This window comes from Sprattus sprattus (genome assembly GCF_963457725.1).
Source record: "Sprattus sprattus genome assembly, chromosome: 7".
NCBI classification, from domain to species: Eukaryota; Metazoa; Chordata; class Actinopteri; order Clupeiformes; family Clupeidae; genus Sprattus; species Sprattus sprattus.
The window spans coordinates 13,431,402-13,450,747 of NC_137926.1; the positions used below are offsets into that span (position 1 = coordinate 13,431,402).

Sequence of the window (19,346 nt, forward strand, 5' to 3'; positions counted from 1 at the left end):
ACCTCAAAAATAGCCAGAATTCCTGGGAGGCATTGCCTGATTAGGCTTGTACAACCACCAGTTATTTGACATTGACAACAATAAAAAACATTGATAACAACAGCTGTCCTTTGTTTCATTCTAGTCCGTACTGGCTTGGAAATACTGCTCTGTTGCTGCAGCTCAGGACAGGGCTTGAGGGAATTGTAACAGTGCTGCAGTTCGTGTTTGTGGCCCTGACAACTGAACTGAACTGACAACTGAATAAAACTGAATAAAAACCTATTAAATAAACTATTTTTTTTTTTTTAATCATATAACTAACTCTACTCTACAACACCATATTGGTCTCCCTATACACATACAGCAATGTCATTAGGTAGGAGAATTGAGACACCATCTGATTTACTGCATATCAGTGTTACCATGTGTGGCAATTCGTTCGAAACGTATTTTATAATTTTTCCTGTCAAAAATATTATTCATAGGACACTGACAGATTATGACAGGTTTGAACATTCTGTTTGGCGTATTGGACCTATTTTCATTTAGGCTTTCCTATTGATATATTTACTTGAAAACAAATGAATCTCATCTTGAAATGAGAATTAAAAGGTACATTGACATTAGGTAGTCTAAAAGGTATTGTTTTGTCTTTTTCAACTACGCAATAGAGGCAACCAAACTGCGTTGCAAGGGGCTCTTGCAGAAATATGGTGAATCTGCGTTGCCTGTGCGCAAGACTGATCCTTAACAAGCAGTCAGACAGAGTTGTCATGCGTTCGCTGGTGTCCTGACAACACTCCTATATGCAGGTAAGGCCAAAGCTGGGAATTGGTACAATTCGCATGTGCGAGAGTCGCCATTCGCTTCAGAATTGGTACAATTCGCATGTGCGAGAGTCGCCATTCGCTTCACGTGAATCAGGCACAATTCGAGTGGGCGAGAGTCGACACTTTGGGCGCATATGAGACATACAGTATGGCGCATATGACACATACAGTATAGGCTACGTTTTTGACAATTCTCACAAAGACACGCGATCTGAATTGCACAGAGACGGGCGCATATAAAACATATACGTTGTTGACTCACAAAGACAAAACAAATAGCTACACGTAGCCTATAAACGTTGTTGAGACTCGTATTAAAGATTTGACTCATTCTCGTGGTTGAAGTCGGTAACAAAACAGAGACAAATAGCTACACGTTCAAGCAATGTCATTTCATGTCATTTATTTCAAAAACAAACAATCAGAGTGTAAGAGCTCTGGTTCCAAGACACAAAAAAGCCAGGAACCAGGTCTGATGGCCCATCAACCTAAACAATAGGCCAGGAGCCGCCTTGATGGTTGTAACCTGGTGCTGTGTAAACTAGCTTGTGGGTGTTGAATTGGTATTTTTTTTGTTCAGCCACTTAACATTTTATAGTGTATTCATATCTATTTATGTCATATCATGCCTCATGACTCTTACCTCATATTCATTGTACTTATATATCTTATCATGTCTTACCTCATTCATAACCTCTATTGCTACCTTCACCTGTACTTGTATCATATCTGCACTAATGACCAACTATTGCTGCCAATGTTAATACTGCTCATACCCCATATATCTTGTACTGTCATATCATACTGTATACATCCCATCTATTTATTTTTATATTACCACTATGCAGAATACTCTGCACTCTTCTGCTATGGTTCCTTTGGTTAGATTCCGTTGCATTGTACTTATATCATATCAACATCAGCAATGATTTCACCTGGTCTGCCCACACTGACAAGGTGGTCAAAGCTGCCCGAAAACGCCTCTTCTTCCTGAGGAGACTCAGGAAGTTTGTCATTAATCCAGACATCCTCACCAACTTCTATAGATGCACTATAGAAAGCATCTTGACTGTTAGCATCTCAGTGTGGTTTGGAAGCTGCACAGCCATGGACCGTAAGGCCCTACGCAGTGTGGTCAAATCCGTTGAGTTCATCATCGGCAGGGAACTCCCATCCCTTCAGGACATCTACCTTAAAAGATGCCTCCGAAGAGCTGGCAGGATCCTAAAAGACTGTCATCACCCATCCTTCAGACTGTTCACCCTGCTGCCTTCTGGTAGGCGGTTCCGAAGTGTCCGGTTTCGCACCCGCAGACTGGAGAACGGATTCTACCCTAAGGCCATCAGGCTCCTAAATGAACAATAATGCACTCCTCACTTTACACTTGCCACTTTACTCTTCACTGGCTCACTTTTACTGCTGTTTGCACTACTTTCTCAGTCCAGCTCATGTTCAGTTTAGCTCATGTAGGTTGTTTATCTGTTTAATATGTGTATTTATGTTTAGTATCTATGGTAGTGTGGTATGGTGTCCTGTCTTAAGCATTTCAGTGCCCAGTCCAACTCTGTTGTTCTGTGTATCTGACAATAAAAGAGTTGACTTGACTTGTACCTGTATCATATCTGCGCTAATGACCAACTATTGCTGCCGATGTTACAACTACTCATACCCCATATATCTTGCGCTGTCATATCATACTGAATACAAACGCTATACAATACATTATCTGTAAGGTTGTGAGTGTGCAGTGGTAATGTAAGTTGATATTGATTATGTTTTTATTCAGTCACACACAGTAACAACAAACAAGTTCAACACAAATAATAATACATTCAAAGTGACTGAAAAGGCACAAGCTGAAGCATAATGCTTGTATTTAAGCCTGTCCTGTTTGACCAATTTAAGCTACCCATCAACATATGCATTTTTATTTTATTTTTTACAAGTAATACATGTAATGGAAATAAAAAAACAAACAAAAGAATTGCCTCCAAAAAGTAAGTCACAATAAGAGCAATGAAGCAAGATCCCAAATAAACAGCACAAAATCCTGCATACATTATGGACACTTGTAGCCCTCAAAAATTGCTTTAGCTACCATCCCTTTGAAAACAAAAAATGTCTTACACTTTCTTAAGATTATGTTAGCATCATTCCATAATGAAATTCCAACAACAGATATACATCTCCTTTTAATTAATGTTTTGGCATTTGGTACACTAAATTTACAGACATCTCTGAGATTATATTTTGTCTCTTGAAATGAGAAAAACCTTTGTATGCTGACTGGGAGTTGGTTTGATTTAGCTCGATACATTATTTGCATTATTTTATAATATACCAGATCATTAAATTGCATTACAAATGATTTCATAAACAATGGGTTAGTGGGTGCATAATAATCAACCTTATTTATTATCCTTATGGCTCGTTTTTGTAAAATAATGATTTCATTCAGACTTCCACACAATATGATATGTAGGGAAGTATAAGTGAACAGTAAATAATATGTAAGGCCTTTTAGTTTAACATGCATCTTGATTTGTATAAAATTGCTATCATCTTAGAGATCTTTCCTTTGATATAATAAACATGTGGTTTCCATGTTAATTTATGGTCAATGACCACTCCTAGAAATGTTATCTCGGTCACTCGTTCAGCATCACTTATTTTTAATTGAATGTCCTTACCTATTTCCTTTTCGATTTCCAAAGACCATGAATTAGTTTTTTATTTTTCTATTGAGTGACAATCTATTAACATCAAACCAGGTTTTGAGGATTTCTAAATCTCTTTCAATAGAAGTCAAGAGTTGCTGTAGATTATTACCCGAACAGTAGGCTACATGTTTGTATCAGTTGGATTCGTAGAACGTAATAAATTACATTGCTGGACCGTGTGGCTATTTGTCTCTTTTTTGTTATTGTTGTTGTTACCGACCACGAGAATGAGTAAGATCTTTAATAAAAGTCTCAACAACGTTTATAGGTTACGTGTAGCTATTTGTTTTGTCTTTGAATGAGTTGTCGTCTTTATAGTTCGCGTCCTAAGTGAAGCGCGCTTCATTCACAAAGTGGCGACTCTCGCCCACTCGAATTGGGCCTGATTCGCGTGAAGCGAATTGTGCCTGATTCGCGTGAAGCGAATGGCGACTCTCGCACATGCGAATTGTACCCGTTCGCAGACAAGACCTTAGCTCCTATATGGGCTTGTGGAGTCACCAGCCGTAGGTGTGGGACACCTCTGTCGATCCTGGTTTGGGACGATGAAAGCGATTTGATGTGTACCAATTTGATTTGGACCAATCAGTTTGCTTACTTGTAATGTTGTTGCGGTGCACGATGCGTTGGCCTGTTACTCTATAGCTACTTACTGTGGTGTGTGGAAAGACGACAGTTAACGTTAACTGTCTAGCTTTATGTAGCTGTCGCTAGCACATTATTATAGCTTGCTATCTAGCTCACTGTTCAGTAAGTAACATAGTAACATTTTTTCCAACGGTTTATAGGAATGTTAATATTAGCTTTTATTTTGTGCACGAGGGGACCACATGTGTAGAGCTGTGTGTTCTGCAACTTAAACTTTTACAGTTTACCAGGACGTTTGTATTACTGTCAGCTAACTTTACATACTGAACTACAAAATGTCAAGTACTTCCGAATCAAAGCATGTCGGTTCGGTGGTATCAGACCCACAACATGCCCGGAAGATTATGACGGCCCTGCGCTCCTTTCAGTTAGAGCAGTGTTTTCAAGACGCAGTTTTGGTAATCGACGACGAAGAAATTCCTGTTCAGAAAAACATACTAGCAGCCGCCAGTCCATACATAAGGTATGTTGTAGAATAAAGGGCGTGTGACTGTATGTGATTGCAGTGAGTTGTCATTCTGTATAATTCAGCCAGTGATTCATTGAATGTCTTCAGTGATGCCATCACCTGGCTGGCAACTATCTCATGGTTATGATGAAGGTGTGGCCCTCTGTAGTTGCCGTCGGCTGTTACGTCTATATGCAAATGTTATGCTGTATATGCAAATTCTCACTGTTCCATTGTTGCCATACACATTGTATGTAAAATGTACTCTTGTTTACACCATCCACAATGCACTAAAACACCAGTTGAAATGTGTAAATCCAGCGTGACTAGAAATGTTGAGATGCAGTGCCACTGGAATGCTGACCCCTTTGTTCTGTGTGTAGGACCAAGCTGAACTACAATCCACCCAAAGAAGATGGTTCAGTGTACAGGATTGAGCTTCAGGGAGTGTCTAGCCCCATCATGAAGCAGATACTGGATTACATTTTCACTGGGGAGGTATGTGTGTGCCAGGGCGTGTCAAGACATGTTTTTCCTTGTTTAACAGCCAGTAGGAGTAGGCCCCTGCTTGTAATGAATATTAGGTGTTTCTTAAGGGAAATTAAAAAAGTTTCACAGCATTCCATGAGGTTAGAGAGTGATGTCCAATCTAAAATGGCACTTAGTTGACAATTTAAATGCAGTTTTCTTTTGGTTTTCTCTTTTTCACTTGGTGCTAAAAGTCTTTGTCCCTTGTGTCCTCCTCCCCTGTTGTATCTGTCTCCCCCCGTAGGTCTCTCTGAGCGAGGAGACCATCCAGGACATGGTGCAGGCGGCCGACCTCCTGCTGCTGACGGACCTCAAGGCACTGTGCTGCCAGTTCCTGGAGAGCTGCATTGCTGCGGAGAATTGCGTGGGCATCCGCTTGTTTGCGCTGCACTACTGCCTGCACCATGTGCACCATGTGGCCACAGAGTACCTGCAGACGCACTTCCGCGACGTGGCCGCCAGTGAGGAGTTTAGCGAGCTGCCCCCAGAGCGCCTGTGTGAGCTGCTGTCTATGGAGAAGCTCAACGTTGGCAACGAGAAGCATGTGCTGGAGGCTGTGGTGCGCTGGCTGGCCCATGACCTGGAGGACAGACGGGTAAGAGCACCTGTTCGTCCTGTCGGTATTTATTTTCCTATACTGACCAGCAAACTATACATTATTCCTTACCACAATCACAACTTTCTCAATCAGAAGTCCGAGACTTGGATGCGTTGATCGTGCAGAGGAACAACTCCTAAGAAAACTGTTACTCTCAATAGTAGATGCTCCAAGGATGAATCTCATTATATGTGTTGTGGGTTTGCCTTTTTTTTTAAGTCATCCGGTTACTCCCACCTTTCTTTTGTTTGATTGATCCCTCCGGCAAATTAGGTCTAACCCCCCCTATGAGACTTTCTGACTCAATCAGAGCGTATTACCTGTTTGGCACCACGCCTATTTTCTGGGATGTTCATGGCAGAGTTAACCTGCCTTTTTTTACGATGTAACTGATTCTCTAGCAGCGTGTTTCAATAATGTCAATCATATCCCATGAGGTAATCCTCGCCATCCATATTCCTGCACCTAGTTGAAGTGATAGGTAAACCTGATAGGCTACTACTAAACAAGAGAGAGAGGAGAGTCTGTCAAAAGAGAGACTGATGTGTAAATCTACCCTATAAGATCTTTATCTTTCTAATATTAGCTAGTTAAACTAATAGTAATTACCTAGTTATTGTCTAATATGCATGCATTGTGTGGTCTAATGTTCCAGTATTTAAAGAGTTAACACGTTGAAGTATAGGCCCATTTGTTTTTCTCTTCTGCTCATGACTCAGGTTGCCTTTCCATCATCTCTTTCGTGAACTGCTGCCTTTAACCGTCATATCATATTCTGGTGTAAATGCAATGTAATAAGAGGAACACACCTGTTCTTCATCCGTGCAGAACAGTTTTGATCTCAGCTTTTCTGCTGCACTATTTTGCGTGGAATGTCAATGTAGCACAGGGCTCTGGTGACAAACACAAACTCATGTGTTCAGTGGTCAAAGTTTTTCCTCCAAATATCAAGTCAAAAGAGCAGGAAAGGCGAAAGACTGAGTTGTCACTTAGGGGATCGTTTGTGATTGCTGTTACATTTTTGGTAGCCAGATAAGAAAACTTGATTGTCCTGTGATGGCGGTCTAGTGATTTTGCGAGCCCTGGGCTATAGACTCAGTACTGCCTTCTCATTTGAAACCTTATTCCCTTAATTGCCTATGATGCAGACAGACAACAACGAACAGCGAGAGTGAACAAAAAACATACCTAATAGACTTCACAGGGACGGGAATGTGTCTACTCCCACTGAAACCGCTCAGACCATTTCTTAATCCTTTAATGTGGCCCATGTCAACGTTACCAGTGTGGGTTATCTGTCTCAAGTGCACCAGATGACACTAAAGGACAAACGTTCTGCTTAGGGATGAAGTTCCATAGCACCCCATTGAAGGGGCTTATGCAGTGGCTGTGGTGGTTCCACTTCTTTTGAGAAGAAAATTATGCAGTGGTTTGGTTACTTTGTGTAGGTATTGCCGATTTAAACTGAGCCAGTCAGGGTTAGTGATGCAGTACACCTGAAAAAGGCATGATGGTGCTCTAAATGCCAAGACTGTGAGCTTGATCCCCGCCTGGGGCAAAGGCTGCCATTTACACAGAGGCTGGCTCACAGTAAAGCTGCTCTTCAGACAAACGACACCTGAGACTAGCACTTAGCCCTCGGGTATTTCACTGTATGGGCAACGCACCTGTGACCTGTGGAGTTACCATAATCTGGTGTGGCAAAGCACCCCCCGCCCCCTCAATCACATACAACACACACACACACACACACACACACACACACACACACACACACACACACACACACACACACACACACACACACACACACACACACACACACACACACACACACACACACACACACACACACACACACACACACACACACACACACACACACACACACACACACACACACACTCCTTTCATCTGATGTTAAATATTTACCCTGGCTTCAATTAAGGACAACCAGTCAGACAAGTGAGGTTATGATGGACTCTAATACCCCAGCAGTTTACTGTGCAGAAGCTCTGCTTCAGGTTATATGACCTATGAGGCACTCTAGTTACATTACAATCCTGGGCGTGCCCCCTAAGGCTCTCTCACCCTCATCGGCACATTCCCGTAAATCTGCAGACTCACCTTTGACCCTGATTCTTTAGATAAACTGATATGCACACTCAGCTTATTTTAAGTGATGGATGTACCGCCTTTCAGATCTTATTCTGATTGGCTGTGTGTCATGATGCAATGAGATTTAAATGCAATTGTTGGCATTGTTGAAAGTGGTTATATTGAGTTATTATGCTTTCTTTTTTTTTTTAAAGTTGTATTTGTATGTTGGGGGGGGGGGGGGTATATGCTATTTGCTGTAATGCTGTAAAGCTCATTAAAAGCCTGGGAAGCACTAGAGATTTTCACATTCGAGGTTTCTCACAGAGCCTTCAGTCGTGCGCCAATTAGAAGTGGTCAGAGTCAGGGGACCGGTCCTCAAGGATGTCATTGAAACCTGAACACGGGACATATATGTGAACTAGAAGCGAACACAAAGGATCATAAAGATCTTGATCCTAAAGAGCTCCGTGTCCAGTTGGCTATTCTTTTCTGATTGTGTTCCCCACCCCTCCCCCTCTTTCTTGTAGGTCCACATGAAGGAAGTGATGACGTCGGTGTGGGTGCAGGGGTTGGATGCGGGGTACCTGCGTGAGCAGATGATGGCCGACCCCCTGATGAGGGAGGTGATTGGGGAGTGCTGCAGCAACGCACTGGCGGGGAATAACCAGCAGGGGGAGGCGATGCTCGCTGCCTTCAAGCCGCGGGGCTACTCCGAGTGCATCGTCACTGTAGGAGGAGAGGACAGGGCGTGAGTACACGAGAGGGCGCAATACACACACAAAGCTGTAAAAACTGCTCACTTTCTCTTTCTCTCTCTTTGTGTCTCTCTCTCTGTCTCTCTCACACACACACACACACACAAGTTTGGAGTGAAGGCTATTGTCAGAAGTTCAACTTGGGTAATTTATGGAGTCACATAAAGGCCTTATTGTGTCAAGATTGTTGTGTTACTGAATAACTGTAAGTCACACCAGTGATGACATTCAGAGTCACATGCTGTGGCATGCATCCCAAAAAGGAATGAGCATCCCTAAAAGGGAATGTCCCAGAGAGTCTAAAACTCAACCTGACTGAAACTGAAGATCGTTTGTGTTGTTGTTCTTCTTTTAATTCTTTCTGTAGCGACCGTAATTCTGCTGAGGAACAATGAAATGGTCATTCAGATATATATCTCTGCTCGCTGCACTCCTTGATTCTTTCTTTCACCTGTTGTTTATACATTTGTATAATCAGCTGAAACAAAAAACCTCAAAAATCCTAACAAATCCTCTAATAAGCCTGTGAGGTACAAATAAGATGCATATAATGTAAACACATTGTGCAACAGGGCAGTTACACAACTATGGAGCTCCTCCTATGAAGAGCTTGCTTCCCCAACCCAGAGGACATGACATGTGCAGTGAAGACCATGTGGCAAACGCCCCCCACACAGTGGGATTTGGGAGAACACAGAGATACTTGTTGGTTAGAACAAAAGCATTTCTAAAGGGAGATGATCAAAAGCATCAGGTGACGCACGCCAAGGTTTTGTGTGTGAACTTAGCTCTGTGTGCATATGTACTTTGTTATACTATAGATGAGTAAATATCTTTGTGCATTTCTACGTGAGTGTGTGTGTATGTGTGTGCGTGTGTGTGCGTGCGTGTGCATATGTGTGCTCCAGTGTGAGTCACCTCTGTGGGACAGGCGTTGGTGTAACTCCTGCTTCCTGTTTCCTGTTGACAGAACGCGGAGGCCTCTGCCGGTGGTACGCTGCATGTGCCCCCTGTACGACCCGAATCGGCAGGTGTGGATCGAGCTGGAGCCCATGAGTGTAGGCCGCGTTGGGCACGGGGTGGTGGCAGCAGGTCAGTGCCAGTGTCTGTGCCCGCATTGGCACCTTAAGCTACCCTAACAGTTGCCAATGAACATCAGTGAACTCATAGCTGTTGGGTGTTGTTGGTCAGTATGTTAAAGCAACAGAAAGGATATTTGGTCTAAAACTATAAGCCAACAACCGAAAAAGACTAAAAGCATGCGTGTTTAATCATTCACACTTCCATTTAGTGCCAAAATTAATCTGAAGATGATCAAAGATAGATGCCTATAAAAACATACCTGAAAATGTTGTTTTGGCATACTGTTGCTTTAGGCAAGCCTGGTGCAGTGTAAATTATTTTATTATTTCTCCCATCACTTTTAATCTTATTAAGAGTGAATGGGCTTTTTTGGCTAGTGTGTAAAAGCCTTCAGTCAGACAGTACTCTCTCAGAAGGCCCTGTGCCACAGCTCTGAGTGACAGGCTTAAAAAGGCATTTGCTCTTCACCTGAAGGCTTTATGCTGAAACATTTGTTGTGATGTCCCTGCTGCTAAAAGGACAATAATAACAAAGGGAGAACATTCAAATCATTTTGGCGTGTACGTAGACCCAAAAAAAAGTTCTGCATGGGAAGAGAGAGCGGTGTTCACTCCGAAAGCACCTGTCAATATAATCACACCGATAAAGTACTGTGTTACAGACTTAACTTTGAGTCTTTAAAAACAAATAGCATCGCCAGGCTTTTTTTTGGCATTTGTGAGGTAATTTGAGACACAGTGGGGTTTGTTTAATTCGTTGTGACCCTTGCGGGTTACCAATACAAGTTGATTGAGTTAGTTGAGTCCCATGTGGTCAGAAATGACGTATGACAAAAGTACACATCTAAGGTCAGCTTGTTGAAATGTTTCCACTGGATGGCAAGGAATCTACTGCAGACAGAGCTATGGCCACAGCCAATCCTTCCAGAACCTTCCCTCAACTGGACAAGGCCATCACTTCATAGAGCACAAACTCAAACTCAAAATCACCTTACTTTGAGCTCTGACTTTACGAGCCATTTCAAATTTCAAACTCAGTTACTTCCCAATCACTTTCTGTCGAAATTCCCCCACAGCTGTGTGCAGATGTCTATTGTTAAGCTTATGTCCCAGAAGACTTGCGTTAACCAGCCCCATATTGAGGATCATAAAATCTTTACGTCAGAGCTCAATATCTTGGAATTTAGAAAGACGGAAAAAACTCACAAAGCAACACCCAGCAAACAGTCAAGGCATTGTCCTAGTTTTGTACAGATTTTTGATTGATTAGCTTGAGAAATGATTCACCCATATCCATCTGTGCCCCGTCACGTATCAGTCCACACTCCTGTGCCAAGTGCTTTGAGGGGTGTAGAATATTTCTCTGTAACTTCCTGTGGTGTGTGTCTTAACAGAGGGCTTCCTGTTTGCCGTGGGTGGGATGGATGACAACAAAGCAGTGCTGAGCAGTGGGGAGAAGTACGACCCGGAGCTCAACTGTTGGACCCCCATACCCCCTATGACACAGGTACCAACATACCCCCTATGACACACTAACATACCCCCTATGACACAGGTACCAACATACCCCCTATGACACAGGTACCAACATACCCCCTATGACACAGGTACCAACATACCCCCTATGACACACCAACATACCCCCTATGACACATCAACATACCACCTATGACACACCAACATACCCCTATGACACACCAACATACCCCCTATGATACACCAACATACCCCTATGACACAGGTACCAACATGCCCCCTATGACATACCAACATACCCCTATGACACAGGTACCAACATACCCACAAATGACACAGGTACCAACATACGCCTTATGACACACCAACATACCCCCTATGACACACTAACGTACCACCTATGAAACAGGTACTATACTCCCTATGAAACAGGAAACAACCTACCGTAATCTGAGACAGGTACCAGGCCTTGGCATGGGATGTGTATGCTAGATGAACAGTTAGGGATTAGCCCTGTTTTATGGGTGCAGCAAGACTGGCTCGATGCACTGTTTATCTGGTGTGTGTTTTTTTGTGTATAGTGGTTTAAATGTTTGCATTTATAGAGGTTGCCCACTAGAGGCAGTACATCCTTTACATTATGAAATCTCTCACAACATGGCTACCAGCTGTTGACATCCTTATCATTATCATTCTATACTTCTGTAAGAAAATATCTTTAATAAGGCTGGTGATGTATGTATTCGTTTGTTTGTTGATATGTGAAGATGTAATACGACATAAATGCCAAACATTTTGAGTTCTGTTAAATATAAGATGAGAAATGGTGAGCCTATTTTCCACCAGGTGTCAGTAATGTGCTATGGTAAAATTGAAACCCCTGCCTCATATCTGAATGTTTGTGTGTGTGTGTGTGTGTGTGTGTGCGCGCCCTCAGGCTCGTCAGCACTTCGGGATAGTCGAACTTGATGGGTTGGTGTATGTGCTTGGAGGGGAGAGTGAGGATTGTGAGCTCCTCTCCAGCGAGGTATATGACCCCCACTTCAAAACCTGGACCACACTCTCAGATATGACCATGGTTCGAAAGGTGTGTCTCTCTTTTCTGTCTCTCAGACTCACTCACTCACTCACACACACACACACACACACACACACACACACACTAACACACACACACACACACACACCACACACACACACACACACACACACACACACACACACACACACACACAAACACACACACTTCTCCCACAGTGTCTAGTGGTGACAGGCCTCACACCCACAGTCTCCTGATTTCTTGTGTGCTGATACACACTCTTGTGTTTAGATTGGCTGCTACGGCACCATGAAGAAGAAGATCTATGCCATGGGTGGCGGCTCGTACGGCAAGCTGTACGATTCAGTGGAGTGCTACGACCCCAAAATGCAACAGTGGACTGCTCTCTGCCCCCTCAAAGAGAGAAGGTACACTCACTTCACACTGTCTGCTTTAAAGGAACAGTATGCCATTCTAGGTCAAAGTTGTACTTGCTTGTCTATTTCAGGTTTTGGATTCGGTTTCATTTTACTTTCAAAATTAGGAAATCGGCAGACAACTCTGACAGCAAGTCTGAGAAGCACTGTCAACGTGATGTCTGTAACAATGGGATAACCCAGTTAGTATTGCTTTCTGTGTGTAATATGCGTATGGCGAAACAAGCTCTCTGTTTCGACACGCCCTCACTGTTGGCAAATGTGTAAAATAGAAACAAAGGAAGTTCTGTTGTTTTGCGTTGCTCTCTGTGATGCGCTGAGTTAGACGTATTGTCATCATTGAAACCAGTCTCTGAAGATGAGAAGTTTTCCACAGAGAGAAAACAAAACTGACATTTCCAAATAGTTCACCAGATAGTCCCCTGTCACCTGGCACAACCTCTTGGTATCCTTGCAGAAAGACAAAGACGCCATTCAGATATGTGTAAATTATGAATAAAGTTGTGTGATGTGAATTTCTGCAACATGATAAGAGTTTCCACTTGAAGTGACATAGCCAAACTAGCCCTTTTAGAAAAATTGTGTTATTTGGTGTAATTTGCAAAGGCCCAACCTGTGCAATTATGTGTACTTTTAGAGCTCGTTAAAGATCCTGGGAATGTGATTAAGGATCCTTGAAAAGCCATGGAAAACGTTATTAAATGTTGTTAATGTAGATGGGTGGGAGCCCTGCACTGGTCATACTGGCTGACTGAGAATGAGAGTGTACACTCCCGAGATGGCCCTGAATGCTGACCTTCACTCAGACGTGGCTTCTGATGGAGCAATATAGATGGAACAGCTGCAAAACAATAGACTCTGGTTGCACAAGCAGAGGAGAAGCTGTTCCTCAGGTCATTGTTGGGGGACTTGTCAGGGCCTTTAACGATGACTGAAAAACCAGAAGAGTTAATGGATGTTTTTCCATGCTTTTGAGGTGCCCTTTAGTACAGAATAACTTCTCAGAACCACCAGAACCCTTATGTACCCTGCTCTCTTTGTTTGTTTTGAAAATGGGACCATTTTTAATCATCCATACGTGTTGTCAAAATTCAGTAGTTGTGTGAATGAAATGGACGATAGACTCTGTATCTATGCATTTTGACTAATATATTGTGTGTGTGTGTGTGTGTGTGTGTGTGTGTGTGTGTATATACATGCATGTGGCGTTTGTGTGTGTACATGCATGTGGCATGTCTGTGTGTTCTCAGGTTTGGCTCTGTAGCCTGTGGCGTGGCACAGGAACTGTACGTCTTCGGAGGTGTGAGAAGTCGCGATACAGACAACCCAGAGTCCAGTACGATGACCACCTGCAAATCTGAGTTCTACCACGATGAGCTGAAAAGGTTGACATCATCATCATCGTGTGTTTATGTCAAGTGTAGATTCACAAAAGTATTACACCTAAGACTTAATTTGTCCTTAGCTGAGGGATTTACTGAAGGGTGTTGCACAGAATCCTTAAAAAGGTTTCCTTAGTTAAGGAAAAACGCTAAGGGATTTTACTGCATTGAAAGAGATTTTACAGCAGTTAAATTCTCCAGTTTCCACGGAGACTGAAAGGCTATTTTCAACAGTGGCTCTTTGTCTTTGTCCCTTCCCACAATTTGAATTATCTACCTTTGTTGATAATCTGCTACAATGCTAGCTGTCTTTACTAGGAAAGTATTGTTTACTACTCCCTCATCTCTGTCATTTGCCTTCCTAGGTGGATGTATTTGGACGATCAGAATCTCTGTGCCCAGACCAGTTCCTCCTTCGTGTATGGAGCCGTTCCTATCGGGGCCAGTATCTACGTGGTGGGAGACCTGGACACTGGTAAGTCAAGCAGCGTTGAGATTAAGATCACACCATGCGAGAGTGACTAGGTGTCCCATTACCTCAGAACAGCTCTGTAGTTCACCACAGTTTGGTTCCTGATGTCCACGTGGGATACCCCCCCCTAAAAAAGTATGGGGTATTTTTATGCGTTACGGGGTACTTACTAGACTAAACATCCCACATGTCTGTGGATCCCTGCATGAGTGCCAGTGTGACTGGAGTCCCAGTTTACCTCCAGGGTGTATGTGTGCACACGACTCAATAGCATTATAGGAATCATGTCAAACATCCAACGGGAGAGAGGCCTTGGTGGTAAGGGTAAACAGTACCACAAAATGATCTATTGTTCTAATGTTTCCTTCAAAAATAGATCGAAACTAACATAAAAAAATACATAAAAATGACCAAAAATAAGCATGTCTGGTAGTAATTAAATGGGATTGATTTTTTAAATCAGAGGAATGTTCTGAAATACCCACCAGCGAAACCACACACAAGCCTGCATCCTCTCGAGAGGATCGGCCATGCTGCTTACTGGTTGTAACACAACAGACGTGACTGAGCTGTAGCTCACCAGGGCCATCCAACGTCATCCTACCCCTTTAGGCAGCGCGTGGAGGGACACATTTTTTCATCAGGGGTTTTTTCGACTCTGCAGTTACTTAAAATATCCTGGGTTTGGCGTAGCTTAATTTTTATCTCTGCTCTTGACATTTGGCCGCTGCAAATATTCCATGTTTGTTTAGTTCAGCGCTGCTCTGCTTGAAGCATGTTAGAGATGACGAGAGCGGGCGCTAAATGTCACTCAATCTCCTGTGCCATAAATATACATTGTGAACAAGTTGAGCAGGCCTAATGGAAACTCTGTCTCTCTGTGTGTGTGTGTGTGTGAGATTGTGTGTGTGTGACATTGTGTATGTGTGTGTGTGTGTGAGAGTGTGTGTGTGTGTGTGTGTGTGTGTGTGTCACAGGCACCACATACGACTACGTGCGGGAGTTTCGTCGTAGCACAGGAACCTGGCATCGCACCAAGGCCATGGTGACCACCGACCTCTGTAAGACGGGCTGTGCGGCCCTGCGCATCGCCAACTGCAAGCTGTTCCGCCTGCAGCTCAATCAGGGCCTGTTCCGGATTCGCATCCCCTAACATGCAGTTCACCATAGGAACGGGGGCACCCCCTTCCCACCTTTTACTCACTCACCCTCACCCCCACCACCGACGCCGCCACCACCACCACCACCACCACCACCACACTGCATTAACAGCCTGTCTGGAAGCGATGCAAGGAAAGTGTGGCATTGCACTCGTGGGGGAATTTTAAGATCGGGATAGAGATTAGGAATTTGATTGGGGGTGGGAATGTGAGTCCACGTGTGACCAGGGGGATGCCTAAAGGTTTATGAGTCGTATGGCAACATCGGGATCTTTAACGTGCTGGTTGGGAATAGTTTTACTTGACATGGAATCTGAATATCTTTCTTGCTGATTTTGATTCTGGTAGGGGTTGGGTATTTGCATTCAAAAGAAACGGCTTGTTGCGTAACCAGAAAAATCCTTGGGTTGCCTTCTCTGCTATATTCATGTTACACCATGGTTCATTGTGGGTTATGGATATAATTATCAGTTGTTGTTGCATGCTGACTTCTGAGAGGATTAAAGAAAGGCTCTGAAAGGCCAGATCATTTTTGGGAAGAAACGTCACAATGATGTCACACATTCACAATGAAAGTCATTTCGATCAATTGTGGCTCAAACTAAGATAGTCATGTATTTTTTCAGAAAGGGGAATGTATGGGGTTAGGATAATTTTGTAACCAGCAATGATCACACAAACAGGTTTTGGCACATTGCAGTATGCAAACATGTACATGCCAGAGTACACACTCACACATTTAAAGAAAGGGTGAATGTACACATTTGCAAATGTAACACACGGATATTCATAACTAATTTGAAAAGTTGTATGGAAGTTGTATGGAAAACTTAACATGTTAACAGATGATCATGCTATAGTACACACCACACTGTGAAAACTGTTGTCTTAATATTTTGGGGGCTGTTTACGTTGTTTCCAAGCGTCCTGCACACAACAAGTCGGAAATAGATGCAGTTACTGGTTTCAATCTTAACCCTGTGGAAGTATTTTCTGGGTGACCCTTGAACTGGCTTTCCAGTCAGTGCGGCCGGGTTTGGCATCTGGTGACCCCATTTGTTCTATGCGAGTTTCAGCTGCTGCTGTCCATTCTAATTGAAGGGACTCTCTCACACACACACACAGACACATATACGCACATGCAGCAAAGGCTTGTGTTGCACACACAACACACACCACAACTCGAGACAGTGGACATGGAACCTATCCAAAGTACAGTACGTGCATTCATTTGTCGTACTGACAAATGCCTTACATGATTAAGACTCCGAATAACTTACTAACCTGACAGAACAATGTCAGCAATGTGACACACTACAAACTCATTATTAATAATCCCGAGAGCACTGACAAAGACCTGAAAGTGATGTCTGTTTCAGCCAGTTTTACCTCAGACAATCGCAATCTTGTTTAGCCCCACTGCCCATCCGAACCACTAGACCCACCATCCCAGAGGCATTTTTCTGCAAATCCACTTGATGACCATCAACAATCTTGTCCTGTTTTGTTTCTGAGTTTACTGTAAACATAAGGAGTGCGGTAAGCGGGACAGTGAGACCGTGGCATTCACTAAATACTGAAATGTGTGACCATCCGATCAAAGCTAAACACTCCGCAAAGCACCTTTTTGATACTGTGGCTTATGTGTTTCCCAGACTTGTTTGTATTCCCAAGTGGAATAAAAATAATTTGGGAATTTAAAAATAATAATAAACAGCTTTGAATGGCCTTTTGTCCACTTTCTTATGAATTAGATGGCTCTTGGAATAGAACTTGAGGAAATGGGACAACAAACAGATTTTTGGTAGTCTGTATGAGAGCTGAAGTTTCCATTTGTAAATATTCTCATAAGGATCTTCCATACTGTTCAAGTGAAGACCTTTACAGGGAGAATTAAGCATTATGTGCAGTGTACCGTCATGTTAGTACATTACTGTTTACACTGGGGGTTAACATCAGAACAATGTAATAGTATGTATTTAGTGGAGTGACTGATACATTTAGTAATTTAGCAGACGCTTTTGTCCAAAGCGACATACAAGAGAGAGAACAGTCAAGCTACAAGCAAAAGAGACCTAGTGTAACAATAAATACTATTTTACAGAAGAAATAGAAATAAAAGTGCAGAAATGTAACTGCTTTAAGTGCAGGTTGAGTACTAGTAGAAGTGCAAGTTAGGAAGGGAGGTGCTCTCTGAAGAGTTGGGTCTTCAAGAGCTTCTTAAACCCTAGACTTGTGTTTACATCTCTGTGTCTCCTCCACACATCTTTCCCTGTAGCTCAGTTGAGGCTCAGTAAATAACAATAGTCGTACTTAGATCAAAGAGGTAAAAAAAAATGAACCATTTATTTTAAATAACTGCGAATGACCACTAAGACTTAGAATGAAGACACCCCAAAAATATCTCTGTGTGCTTACCTTCACAATTACCACCACTGGCCCATAACCCCATCGACTCGGAGAGACACTCGATGGCAGATCTCAGATGCTGTGAAGTCTCAACAACACATGAGTACATACTGTACAACTTTACAAAAAAAAATACACATTGCACGGCCTCCAACATTTTGATTGATTGGTGTTTATACGATTATGTGGTGTGCTCAACTAACTCTAATACAATGATATTGCTCAGTAGAAAGTGAATTATTATTTTAAACTGTCTACATGACCCCATTTACTCTGAACAGGTGAGGAACAAACGGCAGGCTAACCAGAAGCTTATGTGAATGGGAACAACAACAGAAAAAAATTGTGCTTCATTTTATTTCTGTCTCGCAACACCACACAGTGTGAATGAGGAAGTGGCATGCTGAGATCATCTGATAAATGTTTCCCTCTGACTTTATATGGCTGTGTGTGTACTTGTGTGTGAGTGCGTATGTGGCTGCACAGAACAGCACAGCCCAGCGGAGGTGTGGGATTAACACAACAGGATTACTCTCTATAATCAGGATGGAGTTAATTCGTTTAAACTGAGCCGCGCTCTCAATGGGGGTTAATTTAACTAGAGGTCTTGTGACTTGACCAGAAGGATGAGCAGGAGTCAGACGCAGGAAGCAAGCTTTTGTTGCCCATGACTGAAAGCACATCGCTTTCATGCACAAGGCCCATTTGGCAATTCTTGTGCTCTTTCCAGGAACTCTGTTGGCATGGGCAGGGACACCCCCAAAATGTATGCGATCATATCCTGTGTCAAAAACAGACTACACTGAAATATATCATAACTGTTTGATCTCATAACATGAAAGTAATCATAAATGTAACCCGTGTGAACAACACCACTCCGCTCCATGTTTTCGGCTCACCCCTTCAGCTGAACACATGATCCAACGCCTGTTATTAAAGAAAACACACATATACACAGAAGTACTGATAAGACAAGGCAGTGTGTACACACACGCCTCCACAATGAACACTGCCTTTTGGTAAAAGGCAGAATTGACGGGATAAGCCAGGTCATGCTGTAACTAAATATGGGCTTAGAGAAGACGAGCATTCTCTCATTCATTCTTTCTTTATCTTTCCCTGCTTCTGTATTTTGCAACTGGAGGCTTTTTGGTTGTGGTTTGTAACCAAAGCCTTGCAAGCATGAGCACAACAATCTGTCCCACGCCACCATGCAATGTGGTCAGGTTGAGCAATGCTGGAGTGGGTGAAACGGGGGGGGGGGGGGGGGGGGGGGGGGG

General features: G+C 42.9%; 1 protein-coding gene across 1 annotated transcript; it reads left to right on the forward strand.

Annotated features, from left to right (window-relative positions):
• Positions 1-4,191: 4,191 nt before the first annotated feature.
• gan (gigaxonin) lies at positions 4,192-17,379 on the forward strand. Its single transcript, XM_080842171.1, has 11 exons — positions 4,192-4,643; positions 5,012-5,126; positions 5,401-5,751; positions 8,382-8,602; positions 9,580-9,701; positions 11,086-11,198; positions 12,105-12,254; positions 12,498-12,634; positions 13,894-14,028; positions 14,391-14,500; positions 15,475-17,379. The coding sequence occupies exons 1-11, from the start codon at positions 4,456-4,458 to the stop codon at positions 15,648-15,650; spliced, it is 1,818 nt and encodes a 605-aa protein (XP_080698297.1). The 5' UTR covers positions 4,192-4,455; the 3' UTR covers positions 15,651-17,379.
• Positions 17,380-19,346: the final 1,967 nt, after the last annotated feature.